Source organism: Pseudomyrmex gracilis, unplaced genomic scaffold (genome assembly GCF_002006095.1).
Source record: "Pseudomyrmex gracilis isolate BER0280 unplaced genomic scaffold, ASM200609v1 scaffold_232, whole genome shotgun sequence".
Lineage (NCBI taxonomy): Eukaryota > Metazoa > Arthropoda > Insecta > Hymenoptera > Formicidae > Pseudomyrmex > Pseudomyrmex gracilis.
The window spans coordinates 129,194-148,792 of record NW_018020816.1 but is presented as its reverse complement, the minus strand read 5'-3'; the positions used below and the strand labels follow the sequence as shown (position 1 = coordinate 148,792).

General features: G+C 40.5%; 1 protein-coding gene across 2 annotated transcripts in view; it reads left to right on the top strand.

Annotated features, from left to right (window-relative positions):
- Window positions 1-18,736, top strand: part of LOC109858988 (protein timeless homolog) — a 102,080-nt gene extending 83,344 nt beyond the window's left edge. Inside the window, exons 16-28 of one of the 2 annotated variants that reach the window (XM_020436772.1) lie at window positions 8,423-8,497; window positions 8,568-8,667; window positions 8,746-8,944; window positions 9,309-9,546; window positions 9,709-9,809; window positions 12,204-12,303; window positions 13,655-13,789; window positions 15,992-16,231; window positions 16,901-17,185; window positions 17,248-17,358; window positions 17,743-17,943; window positions 18,210-18,305; window positions 18,407-18,736. In XM_020436772.1, the coding sequence (XP_020292361.1) occupies window positions 8,423-8,497; window positions 8,568-8,667; window positions 8,746-8,944; window positions 9,309-9,546; window positions 9,709-9,809; window positions 12,204-12,303; window positions 13,655-13,789; window positions 15,992-16,231; window positions 16,901-17,185; window positions 17,248-17,358; window positions 17,743-17,943; window positions 18,210-18,305; window positions 18,407-18,633 (2,108 nt within the window). In that variant the 3' untranslated portion in view covers window positions 18,634-18,736. Of the gene's footprint in view, window positions 1-8,422; window positions 8,498-8,567; window positions 8,668-8,745; window positions 8,945-9,308; window positions 9,547-9,708; window positions 9,810-12,203; window positions 12,304-13,654; window positions 13,790-15,991; window positions 16,232-16,900; window positions 17,186-17,247; window positions 17,359-17,730; window positions 17,944-18,209; window positions 18,306-18,406 lie in introns of both variants that reach the window. The other variant, XM_020436771.1, reaches the window with a different exon arrangement.
- Window positions 18,737-19,599: the final 863 nt, after the last annotated feature.

Below are 19,599 nucleotides of genomic sequence, written 5' to 3'. Positions count from 1 at the left end.
AACGGGGATTCGCGGCGCAATGAAAATTTTCCATTTATGCGAGCGCAGATAAAGCAGGTCCGAAGATAATAAGCAGGGCGAACGAGCGGGGCGTGGGCGGCGGTGTCGCTGAGCGCATTGTTAGTTAAGCCACGAGATAGCCGTGATTTAGAACGTTGGACGTAGGACACGTCGGAGATGGCGAGAAAAGGGGATGAGAGGATCACGGACGAAAGAGAGCAAGATGGAGAGACAGAGCGAGGAGAGAAAGAGGCACGGCGGAGAGACAGAAAGCGTAGTGCAGGGGTGGATGGTGCACTGCAGGAACAATGCTGAGGTATGTATATCCATGAGGCAGACAACCGAGCAACCAACCTACTGTTGGCGATGCCAACCTACCTACGGCCAGCAATAGCAATGGGCCGTAGGGATAGCTTGTAATTGCCGGCCCGATCCTCAAGTGGCAACGACGGCGGTCAATTTCACCCCTTTACTCGTGCCCCGGAACCGCGACACCGCAGAGACCCCTTTTACGTTCGGCATACAGTATCAGGATTTGGGGATTATGCTGCTCGTCCGTTCGTCCTGCGTTCCGGTGGTTTTCGAAAGGAAACTGCTTTCCCGCGTGCCGCCGTAACAGACCGGAGCTCGCCTTTGTTTGCTCGTGCTTGCGAATCCGCGAAATCGGGAAAAATTAAGGAAGATATATATTGTGTGTGCTTTTGCAGCGGGACGCGAACGTGTTCAACGCTTGAAAATAAACGTGCCGCGTGTTGCATTAACTGTAACTGTAATTACCACAGAGAAGGGCTTTATTTAATTGTTAAAGTAACAAGATATCCACACAAATGGGATGCGCAAACGCGGTAGTAATAATTTAAATAAACAATAGCGCAACGCAGTGGAAAATTGTGTGTTTATTTTAGAGGCACGTCTGGCGTCCGCGTCGTAAACGTCAAAAAAATCTTCGCGCGCTCTTTTACACCACCCGGATTTGGCACCTCCAAGTTTATTCTCGCACACTCACTCTATAGTGGCAGCTACTTCGCGATAACTAAAATGATATCAGACGTCGTTCGTTGGATCGATTCCAAAACCAGTCAGAAACGAGTGTCGCCCATGTCAGAAATTACTTTACGTCGGGATGGAAAAAAAAACTCCGTTGTTTGTGGAAAGAGGTAATCAATTCCCGCTTTTCGTCCGTTTGTTCTTTCCGTCCTCACGTTGTTGGACGCGCGCGATGTCGATTTATCACGGACACCTACCTACATGCATATTCATTCGTTCGCAAAGGAGATGCATACGCCGCAAGAAGTTATGCGGAAACCTCTTCGCGCAGCGCACTAAAATTTGCACTATTCTTGATTGCTGTGTGTCGCCGTGTTTGCTCGCCGGATATATATCGTGGAAATATTATTTCCTACAGTTGTCTACAACAAAGAAGACGAAAGAAGAAGATAGAAAGAAAAAAAAAGCAAGCCGCGAGAGATGCGGCGAGAGATCCTGTTGAATGTTGTACGAAAAAATAAGAAACGCGAAAAAGGAGTTAAATAACGATATTTCGAGGTCGACTTTTCTGTAACAAAAGAGATCACTTTGAACAATGCAACGTTGAGGCGGTTATTCAGAGATACCGAGAAGTTTTTAATTAACGCGGAATTGCATGTTTCATTAGCGATCTCATTGTGCTCTCCGCCTCGTAATAGGCTACAAAAGAGTTATGCTCGAATTTACGAAGTAATATGTTGGTAATGAATTTTTTTTCTCCCGTGTTTTTTTTTTTTTTTAATACCTACACGCAGCTCTGCTATACTCGAAACAACGTAATGTCGTTAATTATATTTAATTTTTTAACTAGAGCCGCACAATAAATAAGTAAAATTTCAGCAGCAAAAGAAAAACAATTTACGATCGTCAACGCTTACATAGTAATGTTTAAAAAAAAAGAGTAACAATGAGCTTGTGCGCGCGTGTTTTTATATTTTTGCAAGTCAAATGCACATTTCCATTTGTACGACTACGACGCAAGATCCTCGTTGTTGTTTCCTCAACTCTTGTAGCGGAGCAACGTGACATATTGTACGTAACGTCATCGAGAAATTTGTCTTTTTTTGCGATGTGTACGCTAACGCAAAGAGAAGCGTACGGGTATTTTATTGACGCGCGCGTTAAAGAACTTGAACGCGTATCTTCTCTTAATAGAGAAAAATGACGCGTTGCGGAAAGTTAATCTTCTGTTGCTCAACGACTGCGCTATTAATATACCAACAAACATACCGGCAGTCATAAAGAAGCTTTTCAGAAATTTCTACAGCTAACGCGGTACGACACGCTCCGGTCATTATCACGAAGACGAGACTAGTGCGAGAGTAAAGTACTCGAGTGTTTTCCGAGTACACTTTTTCTCTCTCTCTCTCTTTCGAGCTTGTTTCCATATTTGCATCAAGTCGCTAATGTACTTCGTTACTAGCTGAAAACTGCCTTGTAAGCCATAAAATCTTAATCCGTTGCGCAAAAATGTATCTATTTTTAACACTTTAGTTTTACATTTTAGAGATTTCTGCGTAATCTCAGACTGCTTGCTTTCGGCTTTCGTCGCAAGTTAATACTTGGCTTTTATATAAAACCATGTATTTTCGCTGTACATTCAGCTTGTATTTGAAAAGAGATGTGCGAAAAAATATTAGAGTCGCCACGTTGCCAGACAAGTGACGTCTATCAATTTGGGACGTCTCCAAAGCGAAGTTTTAATTTGAGCTAAAAGCAAAAAGGGGAGGTTTCGCAACAACGCGTGATTACTTAGCGGCGTACGTATAGTGGCGAAAACGTCCTCGTTAAAATCACTTGCTGCTGTAATCCCGGCCGCTTTTACTAACGCTTTTCATGTAAAAACATTTGACGATAAAGCGCACCTGCAACAACAGAAATGAAAGTCACGATTCAAAGTGTGCGAAAAGCGCGCGGAAGTACCGTGTCGGAAAATCGGTTTCGAATTAGTCAAGAAATGTAACTGCAAAGTTCAGCGATAATTGGCTCGTTTCTTTTCTCTCTCTTTATATGATTATAAATTGGGCCTGGATTCTGTTTGCTCGGTATTGAGCAAAAAAATGATTTCAGTGATGATGATTTCAAAGAATGAAACGTCAACTGCGCGGGAGATAAAATAACTTTTTCTAAAAAAATAATGTGGTATTTTATTAAAACGGAGCATTGATCGCGCAAATAAATGGAAATAAATTCGATACTGTTTTAATACTCACATACGAATTGAGATAAAAATAGTTAACACACTTTTCTATACTTGATTTATTGAATTAAAGTAATTTAAAGCGAAAATACATATTCTAACTTTATAAACTTTATTATGCCGATCGACTTTATTATAGGTTGATTGATGAAACGAGTATTCGGAACAACAGTTAAGTCGGTTTAATGATGAACGACCGTACGCATTGTTGGAAGTGATATATGTAATAGTGCTATTATGTATATGTAATTCGTGGAGATGTTAAGCTCTGTAGAAACGGGGGTTTAGCGGCGGTCAGTTCGGTGGAAGGTAGCCAGACGGATCAATATCACATTACTATAAATAATTAATAGGCTGCTCCGTTCCTATGCGTGCCCGCGTGCCTTCTAGCCATCCCAATTTCCCGGGCTTACGATTCGACGAGATGAAAGCTTAAACGAGCGCGACAATGATCAGATTGTTCGGAAATAATAGATAAATTGATACCGCGCGCCCGTCCGAATATTATTACTTCTGATTTTGATATTTATCGTAGATCAAATATCCTCGTCGTTTAGCTAAAATTTTTGTCCGAAATACTTTACTTTTGCTTTTTAATTTCGGTCATTATTTTTTTTGGATATTAATATTTTACTTGGTAATTATTTATTGGTAATTACTCATTGACAATTAAAAAACGCTGTCAATATAATTGTACGCACATTACGGGAAAATTGTGTTCTTGTTCATTCTCATGTTTTTCGCCTTTCTTTCTTGTTTCCCCGCTGTGTGAAAACAAATCAGTCTTTCGAAATGCGCAAGAGATACGGCGGTACGGGGCCATGTTTGCGATCTCGTCCGCCATTCCTCCGGAATTGCTCGGCGTACGTCATGCCGCTTCCGGGAGTGCGGCAACGAACCCTGGGGGTACAATAAAACTGCACCTAAACAACGTGAACAACGGAGGTGGGAAGAGATGTGGGGAGGAAGGCCGGATAGAAGAAAAAGAGCGAAAGGCATAGTTGGAAGAGAAGAGAGATTCCTCGAGCTGCATCGTTACAGAAAAAGGTCGGGTCAGAATGGGGTAGCAGCGAGAAGATTGGGGTCGAGGGGTACCCGGGGCTGGGAAGGACGTGATCGCGTTAACAACAACCGCCGAGAAAGGTGGGCGTTTCGAGCGATCCGGTTTGAATAAGTAGTTACCGGCCTAATAGTAGTGCCGGACTGTGACGACCGTTGAATTCCGAAATTTCTGCCAAGCTGAAACGTACAAACGCCGAGGAGTAGATTGGTTAAAGAAGGGGCGAATTCTGCGCGAGGGTTCCGTCACAGAGGGACCGACACAGCTTGCGAACCTAGTTTAGGACATCAAACCGCCATAAACACCTTGCTCGTCCCTACAGATTCCTGTTATCTCGTGCATGCCCGTCGGATAATGCGTGTTCTTCTCCCTTTGATCGGTCGCCGTCTCCCTTCTCGCTCGTCATTTCTCATCCTGTCCGTTACACGTACGACGAGATATCTCTAGAAATGTATATATCGCAGATGCAACTCGGTACATGTACAAAAGCTACCAACTGTATAGAACTTACAACTGGATTTTATTTGTTAAAAAAGACATTTCGCTCGAGGAAATGTATTGAATATGATTCTTGTGTGATATTCGGTTTTCCTTGACCCGAAATATTTAATGACAGATTTTTGACACGCGCTATACGTGCGTTTTTCTTAAACAAAATTTGAGAAACGTATTTTATTGATTTAACGTTAGAAAATTGTTGAAATATTTTTTTCACAAAGAGTGAATTAAAAAAATACTTGCAAGTGTAAGTGCATTTCTCTCGCGAAACAAAGTTTTTTTGTTTTTTTTTCCAGCGGCGGCCTCAATTTTTTTTCGCTTCGCCGATCTAAGCAAGACGAGCAGGAAACAAGCGAACGCGATGTAGGATAAGATCGGGGAAAAAGTCAGCATCTTTCTCCCTTATGTTGTTTTTCTCTCTTTTTCTCGAAATTACAGAAAAATGAACGTTGTCCGTGGGCATTTTTCTCGTTCACGAAGATATCAGTGAATTTCCGTACGAGACGTGGGTTATCAAGGGTTGCAATTTCCGCGATTTCCACGCTATCGTAAATCCCCGAAGCACACGAAATCTCTTTGCAATAATGAATCCGTCGTTGAAATTGCGGTAAAACATGTCTCGTTCGATTTCGGGATCAGGTTACACGCGCTTGATTCGCTCAGTGGGTTATACAAGTCTTATCAAACTGCAAGTAAGCACGCTTTACAGGGGCGGCTGCTTTTTGCGCTTCCTTTTAAATTTAAAACTTTCTTTCTATCGGGAAAGTTACACCCCTCGTTGGAAATTTTATCTTTTAATCTTCCATTTTCTAGTCTAGTCTACTATGTTAGCCTCTCTCTATCCTTCACGAGAAAAATTATTCGCTTCGTAAACATGGATGCTTATGGGAAACAAACTTCTCCGTACTTTCTTTATCGAAACTTCTGGCGAGAAACAAAACTAAAGATTGGAGGAAAAAACATCATTTTAGTTTTTGTCACATGGAATATACGTTGGACAATAAAATCTTTTTTTTTTTTTTTTTCATCAACATTTTAGCTCCTTGTATTAGCGTCGCAATGTTGACGGAAATCATTTATAGCGCGGATTTCGTTGGAAATCGCTTTTTTTAATGCAATGCATTGTCGTCGTCGTCGTCGTCGTCGTCGTCGTTGTCGTCGTCGTCATACAAAACGCTATTAAAATAGAAAAGATCTCTTTTCCATAGCATTCAATTTTTGAGCGTTCTAGCGTTAAGGCGCTTACAGGCGTCGAATCCGCGACGACGTCGGCAAAACTCGCTGATGGACGCGGACCTTAATTCCATCCGGAAACCGCCTTTTTTAAATGCAATACGTAATGCAAATAATAAAAAACCAAAAACCATTCTTCAGCATCGCGACGGTGCTCTCGTGGACGACGGTTATTATCTCTTCACAAATTACATCGAGGTAGCGTAGCAGGGCTCACGGTCTCAGCCGTGATAAACCCATCCACTTCTAACCCCTCCTTTCCCCCATTTTCCCTCACCCTTCTCGTCTTCGCGTCTCTGTTATTTTCAACCGCCCCAACTTCTGATATACCACCTGCGAACCCATTTACCCAGCTACTCTATGTACGTTAGACAACACTTATTACCCAGGTAATACAATCGCATAATGCGTCCCCTCGTCTTTCGCGCCCATGATAATGCCTAATTTAATGGCAAGGAGAAGCATCGCAATCTCCAGTCTAACGAGAGATTGTTATCCGGATGTTACGCGCCGTCGATCAAATTAATATACAATTATGATTAAATCGATATCGCCTGTCCGACCTTGTCTTACCCTTCGAGAGTTAATGGAATTTATGCGACAGGTTATATCGCACTTCGAGTAATCGTTCAAAGAGACTTGCGTCGCGCCGAGTCGACCCAAGTTTTCGCGCTTAATTCTCTCAGGATGAGAGAGAAATTCACTTGAGAAATAAGTGTATTTTTCTTTTATAGTTCACTTGTTTCGCATGTAAATGTACTATCGGTCGACGAAATGAGCCATGATGACAGAGAGGAGAGAGAGAGAAAGAGAGTGACTAAACGAGAAACTAACGAGGAAAAAGTTCGGCAGCGCGTAAATACAAAAACAAAGGAAAACGTCCGAAACTTTGCGCGCGAATGTAGAATAGTTCGCGGAGAGTTTCAACATTTAACTATTTTTTATTACAAAAACTGAAAAACGTTAAAAAAGAACTGACTTTTAACGGTAAAGGAAAAAACGACTTTAAATTAGGCATAAAATTTAAGGACGTTACTTCGAATTCTTCTGTAATTTAAAACAAAATTGAAATGCATTTTTTTATTTTTCGAGCAATGAATATGTATGTGTGTATGTGTGTGATTAATTAATTTAAAAAATATGCAATTTGCGTGCTCGGAGAATGTTGAAACGTGAGTATCAACCGCTTAATGAGATCGTGTGACCGTATCACGTGATGCTGCCACGTCTCGATCTCCTTTGTACGTGCATCTAAATGCGCGCGCGCACATGCATACGCACTCTGTCGCGGAATACATTGTGCGTGTGGACGCTTCGCCGAGAAATTGTCGGAACGATCGATAGTCGAACGCAACGAGCTGTTGCAAGTTATTGACGCGACTTCTCCGCGTCTCGGCTGACGTTCGAATCGACAATTTCTTGGATTAAATCCGCGCAATTGTTTGAATGTATTATTTTTATATCCTGTCGACCCATGAGTCGTGTTTTTTCTTTCGCTAAGCTACGTTTGAGAAATGTCGAGATTATTTTCTCTTCGTTACACAAAGCGACGCCGAAAGTGTACGAGTTGTTTTTTTTTATTGCGCAACGTGCAGTCCTTGGAATATTCACGAAATATTTTCACGAAGAAAGGAAATATAAAAATAAAAAAAAGAGATTTCTTTTTTTTAATAATAAGGTCGCGAGAAACGTTGAAAGCGAAATATAATTCTCCTTTAACGTTCTTCATGAGAATTTTCATCTCATTGCGAATTATTCTGTACAGCCATTCAGAAGCGGAAAAAATTCTCTACGAAAGAAAGAAAAGTTCTTTAAGGAATTTATTGAAAGACTTGGCGCGTGGTGAACTAGATATTCCACACTAGGGGAGGGATGGGGGAGTGTAAAAGTTTCCTTTAACACTTTTAATACATCAACGAGGATGAGGCATTTAAAAATCCGAGATAAAAACACAGGGGACGAGCGTTTTATTTTATCTCGAATTACTGTTTCGAGTTGAGCAGACCGCGGAGAAGAGACAATTAAAACTTGAAGCTGAAATAGCACCGTCACCGTCACTTGGACAAACTGAATTCTTCGGACGACGGAAAGCTTTCTTTAGTTGGAGCAACAACTCGCTCGGCGAAAACTTCTCGTGATAATGTAAAACGCTCCGTTGGTGTAATTTTAAGGGGTACTTATGCATTCCTACCTACGAATATATATCGAAATCACTATCAACTCTCTTCGCAGAATTAATACGCAGTAAAAATACAGAAATTCCACTCGAGAAGGAAATAGAATTACATTACTTTGAAAATAAAAATGTGCGCTTTTAACTGTTGTTCAAAAAAGAATATCAAAAAATTATTATTTTTTTAACTGCGGCAATATTTTTATCTATTTGGTTCGCGTTTTAATTTTAGTGGAGGAGACCGGAACGCAAAACACGACAAGCACGAACGGAGATGGAATCGAAAATTCCGCAAGTCACGAAGCAGGTAAACATCGACTAGCTTGTTTATGTCAGTTTGCTCGTTACAAAACGTATTAAAATAATTGTTTTAATAGACGAGGAAGAAGACAACGAAGATGACGAAGAAGAAGAAGAAGAAGAAAGAGAAACCATTATCCAGGAGGCTGACTTTAATTTGAACGAATTTTTTCTCAGGTGCTACACTATGTGACTGATGTGATTACAATACTAGTTGCTTCTTTCATTTCTAAATAAATATTTTGTTTATTAAAGATTCGCCAACGTGAAAGTCGTCAAAGCTCTGGCTGTGTTGCTGCAGCAATTCGAGAAGAATACGACTGAGATAAATCATTACGTATTGAAAATGCTTCATCGAATCGCTTGGGACTGCAAAATGCCAGCCATGTTGTTCCAGGCATCCATATTCCGTACCTTTCAAAAAGTGCTCGAGTCGAAAAACTCCGATCACAAAGTAACGAGATATATATGTTGTTTAGACACATTTGTTTTTATTTATTTTGCGAAAGTAACAAAACTACCATTAGTCTCTCTACGTGCGAGGGTAACATCTGACACTGCCTAATCCAATATTCTTTTCGATATCTCTTCAACATGACGCACTCTTTTTTCATCGGTTATCCCGCGCATATAACAAGAATACAAGATAAGACTTTTCGGCCGTTCCTCGAACGATAAAAATCCAGTTCCCTCTTTCTTATACGGCTGGCGATAAATTCCGCCAAGCTAGCTTTTATTGCGTCGTTGTATCGGGCGTAATGACCCACGGAAGTGGACTCGTCGAGCGGGTGAAAAATCGATATTCCCATGTTTCTCAGGAGCTCCAAAAGTTCGCGGTCTTCATAATCCACCGTTTCGCCGAAGTCGCCCAGAAGAACCGGAAATCGTACATGGAGCTGCTCTTCTGGAAGACCACCCGCGACGCGACAGAAATCATGGACGGGTACAGCGCGGAAACGACTAACAAGAAAGTTTCGAGAGCACTCTGGACGGAAGCGGAAGAAGACGAGCTGCGTACCCTCTTCATGGAGCATCAGACTAACAAATATCCCCAAGGTAAACTCTTTATATTACTCGTTCAGTTTTCGTATATGAAAACATGTATGAATCAACATATCGTTTTATTTATAATAAATGTGCTTTTTACTGATATTAAAAGCGCAAGGTAAACATTCATGAATGGCCATCGAAACACTCGTATGTTATTTAAATTTCTAGATCTGATTGATTGGTTATTGGACCATTTGATCAACGAGAACAGAACGCGCCGTACCGTCATCAAGAAACTCAAGGAACTACATTTGATAGTCAATTCTAAAGTAAGTTGTATTTTTCTTTTAAACAACCTGGAATTATTACTTCTAACGTTTTTTCGTGTGAAACAAAAACAGTCGCAAAAAAATGTCGCGAAGATTTTACTCCATTGTGTCAAAAAAAAAAAAGAAAAAAAATCGGTCCATCCGTATGATCCCACGGCAATCCCCGCGCTTCGCCTGCCAAGATCAATGATTTACGAGGACCTCGAAGGAAGACGGGGGGAAGAGAGGACCGTTCTTGCCCCGTCCTAGAAAATAAGTTTCTCCAGACTGCCTTCGCTGACGGGGCAAACATATGCAAAAAATGGAGCCGGGAATTGCTGCAGGAACTGTAAATTCTCCGGAGACAATACCTTACGGGGGTGGAATTTTCCACTCCTCCGTTTCCGCGTTTCTCTTTCGCCTATGGTTTCCGCGCGAGACTCCACGCCGCACCGACGACGTGAGCCGCGTGTTTCTTTCTCGCCCAGCCCAGCACTTTCCTTTCTCCGAGCATGGAAATGTCTCTGTGTGCATCCTTCCTCGTCAACTCGCGCGGTCCTAAAACCGGCGCCTGCTCGGGAAAAGCTATCGTTTTGTTTGCCTTCTGCCTTACGACATACGTATAAACATTTGCATCGCTCTGGGATACGGGAAACACGAGGAGAATGTGACTCGGGACCGTTCCGTTATGTTTGTCAAACTGTAAACGCGCGTGGTAAATGTTTCCAGATATTGTGTAACTTTTGTCTTACGGGGAATAGTGTGCGAAGTAAAAACAAAAAATAAAAATATCAAATGTGTGTTGTATAATTTGTAATTTAAAAAATTATACGTAACTCTGGAGCTGGAACTACGTTTATCTTTTTTTTTCTTTTTTTTTTTTTAAATTATTAACATCCGCTAAAGAACGGTCAAGGAAGACAGAAAAAGAGGGGGGAGATATATTAATCTTACTAAACTCGGAATAGCGTTTCTGTTTTCTTCCGTTATAGCTCTTTTCTTCGGAAAATACACGCTGCAATACGGTGATAAACCATGGGAATGCGTTAATCAAGCTTCTTATTGCGGCAGTGGAGTTACTAACTAGTTGCCGGCTTATTTAAAACTTGAAATTAATTGAGTTTGAAAAGGAAGCTTCTCTAACAAGAAAAAAAAGAGAGAACGCAGCGGAAGATAAGCGATGCAATACACATTATCGGATGTTATTGCGCTTTGCTTTTTTTTGCAAAGCGCAATAAGACGAGACGTGGCAAAAGAACTCAACGAAAAAACGTTCTCTCGTTCGGCGTGAAAAACGTTCGCGTTTCTGACGAAATCCGACAGTCTTGAATAATTATTTTGTAACGAAACGCTAATCGAGATTGTTTACGATCCGCGTTCAAAGTACACAATCCTTCTCACGCAGGTCGTTGCTAAAATTTCATTTTCTTCTACGTCTGACGCAAGTAATTATTTTGCTTAAAATATAAACTCGGAACATGATTAATTCTTTGATAATGGCTCTCGCTGTTAACCAGCCACGGTACCCGGTAGGGGAAAAAATCTATTTATCTCTTTCTCTTTCTCTCTCTTTCTCTCTCCCTTCTCCTTGATCTTGATTTGCTATTAATCATAGAGTGCGCAGTCACCGGCGAAGAGGGTAGGCCCTCACGTCAAGGGAAACGTTTCTCCTTCGATATATTATCAATTCTTTTGCAAAATCTTCGTCGGCGAAAAGGCTTAGAGCCACGCGCGCCGCGGAAACGTTTCATTTGAATAATTTCATGCGTGAGTACGTTTCGTCTCTACGAGTGGTCGAAAAAAAAAAAGAGAAAAAAAAGAGACAGAAAGGTAGAAGGAAAAGTGAGAAAGAGAATGAGTGAACCAGAGACTACAGCTGAGTGTTCATTTGACATTCATTTAGTCCGTGGAAGTCGCGCGATATTGCTCCGACGGCCATTTAGGGACGGTCATAGGGAGCCTCAGCTCTGTCGAGGGTGGAACGTAATCACTGGAAAACGAGGGAACTTTTCTTTTTTTAAATACGCCTACTGACTTGGGACCCGCTGCTCCTCCGAAGATAATACGCGAGACGCTTTGTCTCATCAAGCGCGGAGATTAAACGTACGCCGAGTACTTTTCTGAGGATTATGGAGATTGAATAGTTAGGTGTTAATTTGTGTGTATGTGTGCGTGAAGATATCAATATTACATTCAAACTTCGTAATGATTTTGTAAACATGGTTATCAAGACTATAACTTTATTTCACATTAAAACTAATTTGCATAAGCGATTATCGTTTGTGAGAATTAATGATTACATCGTGGTGTTTGTTATTGCGATGCGAGTGTTTTTGCGCGAAATTTAAAGTAGAGCTCAATCTTCATCACGAACAACGCACTTACCTCGTTCTCTTAAATCTTGTGATTAATTAGGGCGTGCGAGCTGAGATACAAAAGAGGTTACCTAAAGAATGGTCCGAGGAAGAAATCGCCCAGCTTACGGAACTTTGGACACAGCTGAAAGACGATGATGGTAACTTTGAAGAATATTTTCTTATAAAGTTCTTTTCTTATATTAGCAGCCCCTTTTTTCCTCAATTTTTCTTTGTTATAACGTTTATAATTTTAGTTTTAATTGCTTTTTGTCTTAAGTTTTTTTTTTTTTTAATATAAATTAGGTCGGAGACGATCAACTTTCAGATTTTTTTTTGTTTATTTACTTCCCGTGCGCGTTTCCGACCATTAATTTTTCTGCTGTCGTTAAATTATTATCAACATTAAACGCAAAAGTATTAATTACACGTAAACGGGCATAAAGAGCAAAGTTTACAGCTTGATGGCAGTAATATAAATTTACGCAAGACCCAAGTACGTCATATTGTAGTAACTGACGTATTTCGTAATTCGTAATTTATCCCGCCAAATCATACACGCTGGCGACGGCCTTAACCCAATTTTCGATATAAATTTTCTCGATAGAAATTCGTCGTAAATTTCCAACGTTAATTCCAGACGGTTACTCGCGTTCCGAAACTGTTGAAATATTTCGCGAATGCGAAATTCGTGCGAGAATTCGTTAACACCGGAACGATTCCTAGGATTTAATTAAGCTCCGAACATCGGACACGCTTGGCTGCTTGTAGTAATAATTTCGAATCCGCTGGAACGAACGAAGAATAATATCCTTCCTGACAGAGACATTTTCAGGGAAGTCTTGTAAAACTTGTTTCATTTTCATACGAATTCGCCGGGTCTCCTCTCCATAACTTTTAATCTTCGAAGTTGCTTCCACGCCAAGTGTAATTCTCAGATGTCCGCGAAATGTCAAGGGCATTTTTCTTCGTCTTTCTTTCGAAAAATCTCCGCAAAGTGTTTTATTTTCCCTCTCTCCCCCCCTGTTTTATTTTCACTCCGCAATTAACCCTTGGAGCTCTCAATGGGAAGACAAAACCCCCGCAAAAACTTTCAAGTCCCAAGAGAGACAATTCTCTCGCCAAATTAAATTTATGTCACAACTTGAACTGATTATCTAAAACGGTTTACGATTAAACTCGCTTTTATAAGTGAAAAGTAATTTTCAAAAAAGAAAATCAAATATTGTAAGCAAGATGATATCAAGAGTGGAATATCCGGTGACGCGTAAATATTTTATACACTCGCGTGCAAAATAAAGACGAAAGAGCTTCCTGTCTCTTCGTCAACTTTAATTGATTTCAAGTTTAAATCCTCTTTTGAAATCTCTCTGACAATCGTTTCGATCTTCCTTTGTGCGCGCGATCCTCCCTCGTGGAAACAAAACACTTTCATCCATCTGTCCTTCATCCGACGCTACGTTGCTTCTTGACGACGTCATAAAAATCGTAACTGCGCTGTGTCCCCGACAGATCCCGTGGATTTGATTTTCACCGGTCTTAGAATAAAGCGGCCCAAGCCGAAGATCAAGGAGAAGCTTTTGGAATTAGGATTGGCGCAGGATCGCAAGGAGCTGCGCAAAAAGCGAGCGAGAAAAAGTAACCGGGGTGAGTACACCTATTCGTTTCTACCGCCCTCATCACGATCACGGTCTGAAGCATCCCTTGTTCCGACCAATCCTATCCCATTCCATTCGCATCTGTCTTTCTTACTATCCTCCAATTCCGCGACTATTCCCATTCGATCAGTCTTCTAGTAACGCGATTGCCGGCGACTGCATAGAGCGACTCGTTTTCAACGGGAGGAACGGTGAGAGAAAGCGGGCACGGGGGTGGAGCGGGAGGGAGCGAGAGGTAGGAAGTGAGAAGGAACAAAGATCAATTTGTACAGGGGATTCTTCTCGCTGTCTCTTTCTCTCTTTCACTTTCTCTCTCCATCTCGATTTCTTACGTATAGAAACGGAGGAAAAAAAGACCTTTCGTCGATATTACCAACGGAGACACACAAGTTTGCTCGTGTGTTCGTAAGATTGTTTCTGTTTTCCTGCTGCGCATTACTCGCAAGAAGCATTACCCGGAGCGAGCGCGAAGAGAATTTTTCGTTTCGCTCGTGCGCGAATTATTCGTCGCTCTTTGATTTCCATTTTGCAGAAAGAAAACTTTTGTTATCGCTGAAATAAAAAATCGCGTGGATATTTATAAAATTTGTTTTTCTTTCGCGATATTAATTTCAAAGATAAAATCAACATTGATGAAACAAAAGACACACATTAATTTAGATACGTGTGCGTGTGTGTGTGTATTCGAAAACGTTGATATCGATATTGCGTATAAAAATAGTCATATACATAAACATTCGTTGTATGTGTTTTTATTCAATTATTTAAGTGTTGCAAATCTCTGTGTTTGCACGCGAGTTATGCGATAATTTGCGTGGCAGAAATTATTTAGAATCGGAATGCGCTGTGAACCGGATACTATTTCGGCGGTTTAACTATATCGAATTACTGAACATACACACGTATATTTGTGGTATCTAGTAACAATGGGAAAAATACTGTACAGAGTTCTTTGGGAACACTTGAATGAGTTTATTTGATATAGAGTTAAATGACGTTATATTTTTTACACACAGTTCTCAAATATCTGAAGATATTTTATTAAACATCTTTTTTTTTTTTAATTACGCAACATATCCTTTAGCTCTGTTCGAGGTGCAAAATGTGTAAAGAATTCGTAAAACATTGTTTTATTCCCTTTTCTTTTTCCGCGTGTAATATTATTTTAAATTCTCTTTTAAAGGAGCAAACTTGTGTGTGTGTGTGTGCGTTATCTACTTTTTCCGTTTCAGATTATCTTCTAGAAAGTAAGATTCGCGTTTTCCCTCTTTTGATTTTGCCTGCCTGTTATAAAAGTCAATAATGATATCGTCATGGAATATCAATCTCGTTATTTAATATCGGCTACTGCGAATTCCAGCCGCACTTTCGCCGCTCTCTTGTACCAATACCACTCGCCTTAGCTTCCCATTACGGTGCCGGAAGGAATTTCATATTTATCATGGATATTGTTTTCCTCTCTCTCTCTCATCCCTTATTTGTATTCAATGCATTGAGATAGCTCATATCGTAGATATACAGCTGTGAGATGAAGCATTGCCGAGAAGTTTTAGTTTGCCGTATGTGTGTCTTTGAAATAACATTTTCCCTCAACGTGTCGTGTTTTGATGCAATTTTGCTAGCCATATGGGACTATCTCTGCGAAAATGCGATTGTGTTTTTGTTACGAATAACGTATATATGTATATGTGCAATTAATCTGTCAAAAAATATTCTTCTCCTCATACGAGCGTACACACACATTTGTATTATAATATGTATAATAATTTTGTTTTCTTTTTTTGTTTTTGAGAATTAATATGAAGAGAAGATTAAACTCGGAGAGTTTTCATTTCCTGTTTATTAAAAAATAATATTTCTCAGAAATGGAAATAAATTTATATTTTTTCGGTTTTGTGGATTAGAATTAAATTTCAGATTCTCCTGTGCTTTGTCGTGCAAAAACTCAAAGAAAAGCTTTACGAAACTCCCGGGATTTATAGATTTTTTATACACATTTCGAACTGAGCACATGTTTATGTACGTATTACGCTTAAGATTTATTTAATGTTACGTGAAATGCTTTGTACACATCTACACACGCACACACGTGCGCGCGTGACACAGCGTGTGGTCGGTGCGCTTTAAACACGCTGATGAACGCTCCGCTCCCGAGAAAGGTTCACATCGTTTCCATGCATTGTGCGCAAAGGTAAATCGTCGTGGGAAACGCAAGCTGCCAGTAATTCTGACGGGACCGAAAGTTCAGCCAGCGACGAGGACGGCGAAGAAACTCGAAAATCCTCGAAGCGCGGTGGCGGCGGCGGCGGCGCGTCTCGCCGGAGCGAGGAGCCGACGAAAAAGAAGCAGCGTAACAAGCGACGGAAGCTACGGGCGATCGTTTACACGGATGCACAATTATCCGGCCTCCTAAAGGACGTCATCGACAAGGGTGAGTACCGCTGTCCTCTCACGGCTTTCATCCCGCGGCTGTCGACGTGCATCCGCGTTTTTTTTGATTAATGAAAGCGCACTTGTCGCTTCTGGAAAACGGGGCGCGTGCAACGTCTCGGTTTTCCCCACGCAGGATAAATGTTCGCGTCCATCCGAGAAAAGGGACGATGGCGATGATTTGCAGAAGCCATTACGCAAAAAAAAAGAAATAATGACTTGTCAGAAAAAGGGCTTCTCTCCGCTCAGGTCACTGTGCGAGTACGTCACGTTGTGGGTTTCGCGAATCCCTCAAAAAAAAAAAAAAAAAAAAAAAAAAATGAAACGGCAGTCGGTTTTTGTGCAATTTATCAATTTAATCCAGCCATGCGAAATCCACCCGCGTCCTTTAATCCGCGAGTAATGGATCCACAGCAATTTATAATATTTATAATGCGTCCGACAGTGTGTTGCAAAAATACATTTTACACTCTGAAATTGTCTCTCGAAATATTATCTCGGTAAATATAAATATCGTCGGAGAGAACGCGAAAGACCAACAAATAACACGTAAGCAACTCCATTAGCGAGCAAAATTGAATTATTAATCGTAAAAAAAAAAAAGGAAAAAAAATACGAAAGAAAAATTAATGTGAGAAAATCTGTTGAAAAAAATCGCGCAATAAATCAGACATGAGAGAGGCGTTGGAATGGATCAGGGAATCCCTGCAAGACGTTCTGGACGATCGTGACGAGGAAAGCACCGAAGGCGTACCCTTGGTGCCGCTGACAGATTACTCGGCGACCGCGATGGATTCACCGAGTTTTCAAAAGCTCCTCCGCGCCTTAGGATTTGTACCACCGGCTGACGCCCAGGAATCTTATTGGCGTATTCCGTCGAATATGCTTACGAACACTATTCAGAAACGTTGCAAGCTCATTGACGATGTTTTAGCGGGCACGTTTGTAGTCGGTGGTAAGTTAATTAGAGCGAGTGAAACTTTTGAATGAACGTTATTTATTGAGATGTTTTGTTAGAAACGCTACTGGAACCGCATACGGATTATTCTGACACTGATGAAAAGGCAGACGACAGTGAGGATGACACTGACGTGTTTGAGAATGTTAAAAAATTCTTTGTGGCGAAAGGTTAGCATACAATTTTATTATATTATATTTTATTTTATTTATTATATTATTTTATATTATATGTATTATATTTTTTACAGTTTTATTATATTATTTAACAGTTCTTTTCATAATATAATATCAAGAATAATTTTAAAATGATTGCAGAGAGAGAGAGAGAGAGAGAGAGCGCTCGCTTTCTGTCTTTGAATATAAATAAGCAATCACAGTTTATAACATATCATTAATATATATAAATATACATACATGTTAAAATGTTCATAAATATTTTAATGTCTTTAAATTAAAATCTATATACACAACATATATTAAAATATATAAGTTTTTACACGGATGTAAAATATGCATACATATATGTATAAATATTTGTAGAATCAATTTTAGAACCGAAACCGTCAACTTCTAAGCAATCGGAATCGCGTGCCGAGATTTTATTGTCGCAGAAATCTGAAAAGTTTTCAGAATCGAACGAAGAAAGTTCCGAAACAAAAGTTACGGAAAACATTAACGAAAAAGAAACCAGCGATGGAACGAAAAATATGGAAAAACGTGATACAGCAAAAGTTTTGGAGGAAACGAACAAAGGTATATGGATATATATGTTGATATAATATTATGATCTAATTATGGTTTTGAACGAGGGGAAGAAGATAGCATGTACTCGCCCTCTGTACTCCGCGTCAGCAGACTGCTGTTTTACTCCTGAATTTACCGACGAACGAATTTGTATCATTTATCGCGCGAGAATATTTTTAAATAAAACTCTTTCAATTTTTAAGAACCGTAAGAATATTATTATAAATATTTCAAACGTACAATGCGTGGGTTTGCTAAATAATTTGAAATTTTAGAAACTAAAAAAAGCAAAGTGAGAAACCGAGCACAGATACTCGATGATTCCTCCGAATCGGAAATGGAAGTTGAAAGAGACATCGATGATGCAAACGGTTAGTAACGTGTGCGAGTAAAATTAAAATCTATCGTTTGTTTTACTACGTCAAATCAATTTAGACACAGCACAATTTTATTTTATAATTTTATTTTCTAGACGATGTCAAAAGAAATAGATCTGATTCTTCCGATACGGATAAACCGTCCAGTAAGAAACGTCGGCTGCTGGATAGCGACGACGAGAAAGAATCATCAAAGAATGAAAATACTAAAGCAAATATCGATCGCGTAATCATCAGCGATGACGATGAATCAGGGTCCAATGCGCAGTTTAATCATCGGTTTAAATCATCTCGCGTAATAAGTAGCGACGAAGACGATTAAGAAAACGTTTGTTCTCTCTTATTTTAAAGATATCAACTAAAAGTTCATGCATCTTGATTTCAGTCAAATACGCAAGTTTTGTTTAAACAATCATATAAAATGGATACGAAATGTAACTTTTATTTTAAAATATAAATAAAATTTTATATACATTTGTGTGTATATAAGTGTGCGTTAATCTGAAAACAGGCATTGTTTCTACAGCAGTTTCGTTAGCTTCAGTTGGGAAGACAAATGTTCAACGAACATTTTTACAGGTATCGGCTTTATCCGCAAACGTTCTCGAGTTGGCAAGGTACGTATGCTACGAATTCTAAACAAAACCATAATTCGTCAAGGTCTCACGACCTTCTCCGTCGCGATACGGAAGGAACGCCAATCGCGGTCGCGCCCAAGATTACACTTCAAGGTACATAGAAAAACAGTTCCCGAAAGGCGTCCACGTTTCGCCAAGTAACGACGGAGAGAACATGCGAGCGTTGTTGGTAACGTCGGCTGGTAAACGCGCGTATCGTAACTTCGGCGCCGCGTGCACGCAAAGCCGGAGTTATTACCGCCGCTCGCTTTTCCCCGTAGCTCAAGATCCGTAGCCGCGGCGTCGTAGCCGGCGACTATCCTCCTCGATCGCATGCTCGCCTGCTCGATGGTTGGCCGTTGTGGATGGCTTAACTCTTTTGATGGGCAGGTGAGGAGTCTTGGCGAGTGTTAACGATACGTACGTGTGCATCGAGACGTGATCGTACGACGAAAGGCCAGCCCTCACCTTTTTCGATACCACCTTCGACGGCTAACGACGACACCATCGACCGTGGAACGACGCGTAACGCGACCTTGACGCGTAATACGTGTTCGGAGTGTTCGGTTATGCGATCAGGAAATTATGTCGGGCCAAGAATCGCGAGGGCTACCTAGCCGCGAACCTAGCTACGCGAATATATGTACGTATGTCGACGAAAACCTGAGCGA